Source organism: Acomys russatus, chromosome 19 (genome assembly GCF_903995435.1).
Source record: "Acomys russatus chromosome 19, mAcoRus1.1, whole genome shotgun sequence".
NCBI classification, from domain to species: domain Eukaryota; kingdom Metazoa; phylum Chordata; class Mammalia; order Rodentia; family Muridae; genus Acomys; species Acomys russatus.
This window is the reverse complement of record NC_067155.1, coordinates 46,975,577-46,983,151: the sequence shown is the minus strand read 5'-3', so window position 1 is coordinate 46,983,151 and position 7,575 is coordinate 46,975,577. Positions and strand designations below refer to the sequence as shown.

At 44.9% G+C, this 7,575-nt stretch overlaps 1 protein-coding gene across 1 annotated transcript; it reads left to right on the top strand.

Annotated features, from left to right (window-relative positions):
- The first annotated feature begins 4,152 nt into the window (after positions 1-4,152).
- Mrps17 (mitochondrial ribosomal protein S17) lies at positions 4,153-7,575 on the top strand. Its single transcript, XM_051161397.1, has 3 exons — positions 4,153-4,254; positions 5,464-5,603; positions 7,191-7,575. Exons 2-3 carry the CDS (start codon positions 5,481-5,483, stop codon positions 7,455-7,457), a joined length of 390 nt encoding a protein of 129 aa, XP_051017354.1. The 5' UTR covers positions 4,153-4,254; positions 5,464-5,480; the 3' UTR covers positions 7,458-7,575.

Here is a 7,575-nt window from a genome sequence, read left to right as displayed (position 1 = left end):
ATGCTGCTGGGCAGTTGACTTATCCCCATAGATTTGAGGCGCTCTCACAGTGGACAAGTGGCCATTCAGCCTGGCACAGAGAGACACAGGGGGACTACACAGGAGTCAAAGTACATGACAACCTAAGCTAGGTCCCAAAACACAAAGACTATCAAGGCATAACTGCCAATTACATATGGAAAGAGGGGCAGGGCAAAGAAAGCCACAACAAATGTAAAAACCCAGGTACAATGTGCCTAGGGAATGCTTAAACTCTAAAGGTTGAAAGGAATTTCTATAAAGTTTGGCTATGAAGCATAACTGCCCATTGCATATGGAAAAGGGGAAGATGTTAGAACACAGACACAGGATAGCTAGAGCGTGCTTGGACACTAAAGGTAGAAAGGGATTCATATAAAGTTTGACAGTCAAGGCAAACACTGCCATACGGAAGAAGGGGCAGGAGGAAAATAGCCTCAACAAATGTAGAAACCCCGGTACAAGATGCCTAGGGTGTGCTTAAACACTAAAGGTAGAAAGAAGTTTAAATAATGTTGATTTTAAAAGGTAATGTGGGGCTGGAGAGATGGCCCAGAGGTTGAGGGCACTAACTGCTGCTCCAGAGGTCCTGAGTTCAATTCCCAGCAACCACATGGTGGCTCACAACCATCTATAATGTGATCTGATGCCCTCTTCTGGCCTGCAGGTGTACAAGCAGGCAGAGTACTGTATACATAATAATAAATAAATACATCTTTTATTAAAAAAAAAGGTAATGTGTTGGAGGACGGTCCTACTGTGTTTTCAAATGCCGATTTCAGTGCCTTGAGATCTGGTCTCCCCCTGCAATGGGCACTGTTAAGAATGTTGAACCAGCCCCCAAAAAAATGTCGAACTATCTCTCCTGTAACATTGTGATGGTAAGGAATGCTCCCCAATTGTCCCCAGTTGGCTAAATAAAGATGCTATAGCCTATGACTGGGTAGAAGAGAGGGAAGCAGATCGTGTGTGTGCGTGCGTGCGTGCGTGCATGCGTGCGTGCGTGCGTGTGTGTGTGTGTGTGTGTGTGTAGTTCTCCACTCTGGTTTGTGGTATTGTGCCCATACAACTCATTTGGTTGTTGTTTTGTTTTTGTTTGGTTGGTTTGGTTTAGTTTGGTTTGCTTTTTTGAGACAGAGTTTCCCTGTGTAGCCTTGGCTGTCCTGGATTTGCTTTGTAGACAAGGCTGGCCTCGAACTCACAGAGATCCACCTGCCTCTGCCTCCCGAGTCTTGGGATTAAAGCTGTGCGCCACCATGCTCGGCCCATACAACTCATTTGTAATACAAGGTGTGCTTCCAGTACTTTTAAAGCTCCTATTACAAACTGTCTAAGATAATTAAATATTCCAAGTTAATTGTTAGTTGATCAACTCATGGCCATGTCAGACACTAGTCTAATTTATCACAGGGATATATATCCTGAGTTTAACAGATAGATATGATTCTATAGATAGATAGATATAGATTAAATTGAATAGATAGATAAGATCTTCAAAAACCTCAGAGACCTACAGAATATGGCATTTAAAGATGCTTTCTTATTATTTTAAGGATTCTTTAACAAGACAAGTCACTTATACTGGCAGCACCCAGCCTACTTCAAAGATGATGAGCATTGAAGAACCTCCACATGGAGATGGCTTCAAATGTGGCAAGTTAGCCAACAGGACAAAGAAAATGTCCTAGTTTCTGCTACAGACAGACAGACAGACAGAATTCTGCCTAAAGTGGGCAAGCTTGGGTGCAGGTCAAGTCGACTGCCGAGCTCTGCCATGACAAGGTAAGCTGGCCCTTCATTGGTTCTGTCAGATCTACTGGGCTAGAAAGCTGAAGATGATGCTCCAATGTTATAGAATTTTTGAATGGCTGTTGAGGCAGCGACTGTCTCTGTCATTTTTCAATTTTGGAAGCTGCTAGTCTGCACTTCCTGTTTGGTCAGGTAATTAATTTTATTCCTTCTCAAGTCTCTGATGAGGTTAAAAGACACATAAAAGCTAATCACTTGCCCATCTGATGACTTCCAGGCGGCTTCTGTTTCATTCTGTCTGTCCTTACTGCCACCTGCTTGCTACCATCTTGCCTATGGTGACTCCTCTCTCCCTCCAGCTTCCTCTCCTGCTACTTCAGCCTTTTTTCTCTCGCTCTTCTCACTCTCAATCCCAAGCCAGAGAACCTAAAATTCCACCTACCTCTTTCCTGCCCAGTCATAGGCTTTAGTATCTTTATTTAGCCAATTGGGGATAATTGAGGAACATTCCTTACCATCACATGGTTCAACATTCATAACAATGCCCATGGCAGAGCAGTAACCAGATCTCAAGGCACTGAAATGAGCATTTGAAAACACAGTTGAGGGCTGGAGAGATAGCTCAGTGGTTAAGAGCACCGAGTGCTCCTCCAAAGGTCCTGAGTTCAATTCCCAGCAACCACATGGTGGCTCACAACCATGTATAATATGATCTGATGTGCACTGTATACATAATAAATAAACAAAAAAAGATTTATTTAAAAAAAACACAGTTGAACCTTCCTCCAACATCACCCACTTTCTGACTAATTAAAAGACCATTTTAAAACTATATACAGGAAGACTAATTATGAAACAACCATAAAAACCAGTAGGTAAGACTTATATATATAATGTCTGGTCAAGTCTCTAATGGGGTAAAAGACTAGTTAATAGTTTGGCAATTAAGCTTGGTTGCTGAGAGAGTGAAAAAGATGTTTTAAGGTCTAGATAGATGTTTTTACACTAATATATAAAAATAATTTAGGTACAAAACTTTAAACTCACCAACATAGGATATATAGTATTTTCATAATCTACCCAGCATAGGGCCTGCAGCTTAATAATAAATTATAGTCTCTCTGTGTCAGTCATTGGGAAATGAGCCATTTAAAGAAAACTGCTGTCATAATAATTTACTACATTAGTTAATTTAGAAAAAATAAATTTTGTTCCACAAATATGGACTAGTTGAGACCATGTTCTAAAGAAGGGGGGAAAGGAAATGGGTAAAAAAAACTTTTTTAAGTCAATAACCTATAATTACTAAACTGTAAATTTTTCTATAATACAGTTTAATTATATTAATATTGATTAAACATGGTAATGATGCAATATAGCCAGTTATAGAAAATAGAATAAACAGAAAGAGTAATATTTCTCAAATTTTAGTCATTTTGTGGTTTATTTACTGTTTTTTATCCTTGGTCTTTTGAAAAGGACAATAAGATTTTTAGCTTGGCCTAATAAATATTATCTATGGACCTTAATAATTTGCTATACTAATTAGAGTTTGTTCTGCTTTATAGCAGAATAAAAATACATTTTAATAACTCAGCTGGGCTGGGGATAGAGATATGGCTCAGTGGTTAAGGACACTCTTAACCACTCTTCCAAAGGACCCAGGTTCAAATCCTAGCACCCACGTGGCAGCTTACAGTGGGTAAGGCAACTGTCCGTACCTCCAAGATCTGACATTCTCATATAAATATACATGCAAGCAAAACACCAATGCACATAAAATAAAGGTAAATAAATTAAAAAAAAAAAACCTCAGCTGGGCACGGGGGCTCATGCTTGTAAGCCAAGCAGTGAGGCGGTGGAGATAGTGAGATTGCTGTGAGTTTGAGGGCAGCTTACAATACATAGTTAAGACTTGTCTCAGCCAGGCGGTGGTGGGCATGCCTTTAATCCCAGCACTCAGGAGGCAGAGGCAGGTGGATCCCTGTGAGTTCGAGGCCAGCCTGGTCTACAAAGGAAGTCCAGGACAGCCAGGGCTGCACAGAGAAACTCTGACTTGGAAAAGAAAGAAGGAAGGAAAGAAAGAAAGAAAAGAAAGAAAAGAAAAGAAAGGAAAGAAAGAAAAGAAAAAAGACAAACGGATTCTGTGACGAATGAAAAGACCTTTCGTCTGAAGGCATGTCCCATCTATTTCTGGAAAAACAAAAAAAAAAGCAGGAAATAAAATAGGAAAAGGTAGGAACTTCCTGCTCACAGGTCGCAGGGCCTATGGGGAAAGTATGAGCTGGCCACTCTTAACCCCTAACTAAGACTTAGGCCCGAAGTCCGGGTTTCAAATAGACGCGGCTGTACTTACCTTTAGTCCCGCCCAAGGCTTAGAGAACTGGCGCCCTGTGAAAAAGGAGGGGCGGAGCTCGGCGCGTGCTGCGACGTCATCACGCGGCGCCCGTGCTCTGCCCGACTTAGTCCAAGTGGGAGACCGTGGAGGTGAGCGAGGGCTCCAGGTCTGGGTATTGCGGGTCAGCAGGGCTGCATCTACTGTCAATTGCTCCCTGAGGAACGACTCAAAGTGTCTCCGAGTCGGAGTCTCCTCGTTCCTGTACAGGAAGCTGGCTGGCCGGCCGAGATCTCGCAGGCTTAGCCGAGCTGTGAGCCCTGTGTGTATGGGAGCAGGCTGTAAGGGCGGTATTTAAGGCAGACAGCGAGCTGCAGTAAGTGCTGAGACCTCGAGGCTGTGCCCCGCTAACGACGAGGAAGAAACCCCGCAGACTCGGGAGTTGAGCGCCTCAAACAACACTGGCTCTTAGAAAAACTCCCTAAGCGGGGACTGTTTCAAGAGTCTGTTCAAGTGTCAAGGACGAGGGGTTTCTAAATGGGTACAGCACAAAGAATAGTGCTTAAAGGGTAAATAAGGTGACTTGTCATCTGCTGATGTGTGAGGCACCTGTAAGTAGAGGAGCTTTGATCTGTGGAGCATCTGTGATCGGCAGCAGGGGAGTTTTCCAGACGATTAGGTTAGAGACGCCCCGGGGCTGGTCCCTCAACTAGTTATTTTCCCTCAGTCTCCTGCCTCACTTGGAGAGAGACTCCAATGTGACCAGTCTGTGTGTGTGCACACTCCAGTAGTTTTTCAAAACATCTGTGAGCAGGCCATGTTGTTCCTAACTTCCCGAATGGTCAATCTGGGAGTTAGTGAGATTCATTTACTACTTTGTAAACACTGTAAAGATAAGAGCCGTAAGCTCCTCAGACCGGGCCATTCCAGAAAGGTAGCAAAAATAACTTCTGAACCCAGACATTGGCCCTGACAAAATTCCCTGGGCAAGCCCTAGCCATGAGAATGCTCGTAGTTAAATGAGGCGTTGTGACACAAGCCTGTGTGTAACGTCGGAGCATCCCCTGGGGCTGGTGCTAGAGGTTTTTAGCCACCATGCGGGTGCTGGGAGCTTAACCCAAGGCCTCTGGAGGAGCAGCCAGTGCTCAGCTGCTTAGCTATCCCTCCATCCCAGTTCACCGGAAGCTAATGTAGAAGAATCACCCAGTTCAAGACCATCCTGGGCTACAGTGGAGAGAGATAGACCTCAGGAAGAAAAGGCGCAGCCATTATTGGTTTGTTAGATGGACAGGGAAAGGGGGTAAGACTGTCTTAAAAATGTTAAGCTTGGAGGTTTTTAATTTTTTTTTTCTTTATTTTAGGTGCTCAGAGACACATAATGTCAGTAGTCCGTTCCTCCGTCCATGCCAGATGGGTTGTGGGGAAGGTGATTAGTACAGCAATGATAAAAACTGCTAAAGTAAGAGCGACCAGACTCGTATTGGACCCCTACTTATTAAAGGTGAGGATCAACACCTATTTTACAGTGGCGGTGACAAGTTACCACCATGTTCTGAGACAGCAGTTCTCAGCCTGTGGGTCACAGCCTCTTCAGGTGTTACATGGCAGATATCCAGCGTATAATTACATTACGATTGATAACAGTATCAAAATTACAGTCATGGGGGGGGGGTGGAGAGATGGCTCAGAGGTTAAGAGTCCTGGTTGCTCTCCCAAAGGTCCTGAGTTCAATTTCCGATAATCGCATGCTGGTTCATAACAATCTATTATGAGATCTGGTGCCGCCTTCTAGCATGCAAACAGAACACTGTATACATAGTACATAGGCAAATTTTTAAAATTATAGTTATTAAGTAGCAACAAAATAATTTTATCATTTGGGGGTCACCCCAACGTGAGGAACTACATTAAAGGGTCCCAGCGTTAGTAAGGTTGAGAACCACTGCTTTTGGGTCTGAGCAGAAAAGCATTTCCCTGTTGATAAAAGGTAAGTTGCACATCTTCAGCAGTCTAGCTACCACTGGCCCGTGGGTGTAACCTGGTTCCTGGGAGGGTTTCAGGAACACACAGGTCATTTAAGTTAATTCTCATGCCACAGTCATGTGCTGGGCAGAACAGTATAGGAGCAGAGGGCAAGGCACTTCCTCCCAGATTGCCGTCAGAGAACATCTCGGGAAAGAGGTGTTTGAGCTGACCCTCCAGTACGGTATGAGTTCACCCTGGTGCAGGTGGCGAGAGGTCATTCCGGTGACTCCTGTATTGAGGAACGCTCTGTGGTGGTGATTCTTTGAGCTGTGATAGTGGGTGGTCTCCTGCAGAGACAGCAAGGGGGTCCACACATTGAGGCCAGGATTGGTATTCTAGTTTAAGGAATTAAGGGCAGGTGAAGGTAGAGGTGCAGGATCCTTTGTGCTTTGTCGTTCTGTTTTATCTTGAGACAGGGTTTCTCTGTGTAGCCTTGGCTGTCCTGGAACTCACTCTGTAGACCAGGCTGGCCTCGAACTCACAGAGATCCACCTACCTCTTTCCAGAGCTGCTCACTACTATACCCAGCAATCGACTGTGTATTGATTTCATCCTTTAAATAAAGGAAGGACTGCCGGGCTGTGGTGGTCCACACTTCTAAGCCCAGCTCTCAGGAGACGGAGGTCGCTGCCTCCACCACCCAGCCTTATTATGCTTCATTGTCTTAATAACTTTAGTTATTTGAAGTTTAGAGCCTCCTTCTGTGGTGGAAGGAAACTGATGGTGCCAGGACTCACACAGCTAGTGGGGAGAGCTGTGTGTAGAGGCTGGAGAGGGAGCCTCAGAGGGAAGGGGCTCATAGAGAGAGACGGTCACTGGTAGAGCCAGGGTATTTAAAGGAGTGACGTCAGGGACCGCTCTGGGAATACCATTGCTAGTACCAAAACTTAAGCCATAATTGTCTTACTAGATGCTTCCCAAGGTGTTTCATCTTGCATTGCCAAGCCCTGGCCAGTGTCTGTGCACTGGTTGTTGTGGTTGTTGTTTTTATTTTTCATGTTCTTTTTGCACCACCAGGTCACAGATGGGAGTTATTAATTTGCTCCTGTCCTTCTCCCAACAGTACTTTAATAAGCGGAAAACCTACTTCGCTCACGATGCCCTCCAGCAGTGCAGCGCTGGGGACATCGTGCTCCTCAGAGCCTTGCCCGTCCCGCGATCAAAGCACGTGAAACATGAGCTGGCCGAGATCATCTTCAAGGTCGGCCGGGTCATCGACCCGGTCACAGGAAAGCCCTGTGCAGGAACCGCCTACCTAGAGAGTCCACTGGACTCAGAAACCGCTCGCCTCAGCCAGACTCTGGAAGGACTCAAGGTCTCCTCATCCTAGGGAGGAAGGAGCCAAAGGGACTTCCGTGTTTGTCCTGCGGTTTCCGTCACTAACTGTCCAGTTTGTATTGTGACATTAAAAGTAGCAAACGAAATAGTGACACTGTTCCATACCGGCT

What these genes read in the sequence shown, in the direction of transcription:
- Mrps17 (XM_051161397.1), top strand. Translation starts at nt 5,481, where the DNA reads ATGTCAGTAGTCCGTTCCTCCGTCCATGCCAGATGGGTTGTGGGGAAG. An exon ending in TGGACCCCTACTTATTAAAG is followed by an intron (nt 5,604 to 7,190) that starts GTGAGGATCAAC and finishes TTCTCCCAACAG; the next exon opens with TACTTTAATAAGCGGAAAAC.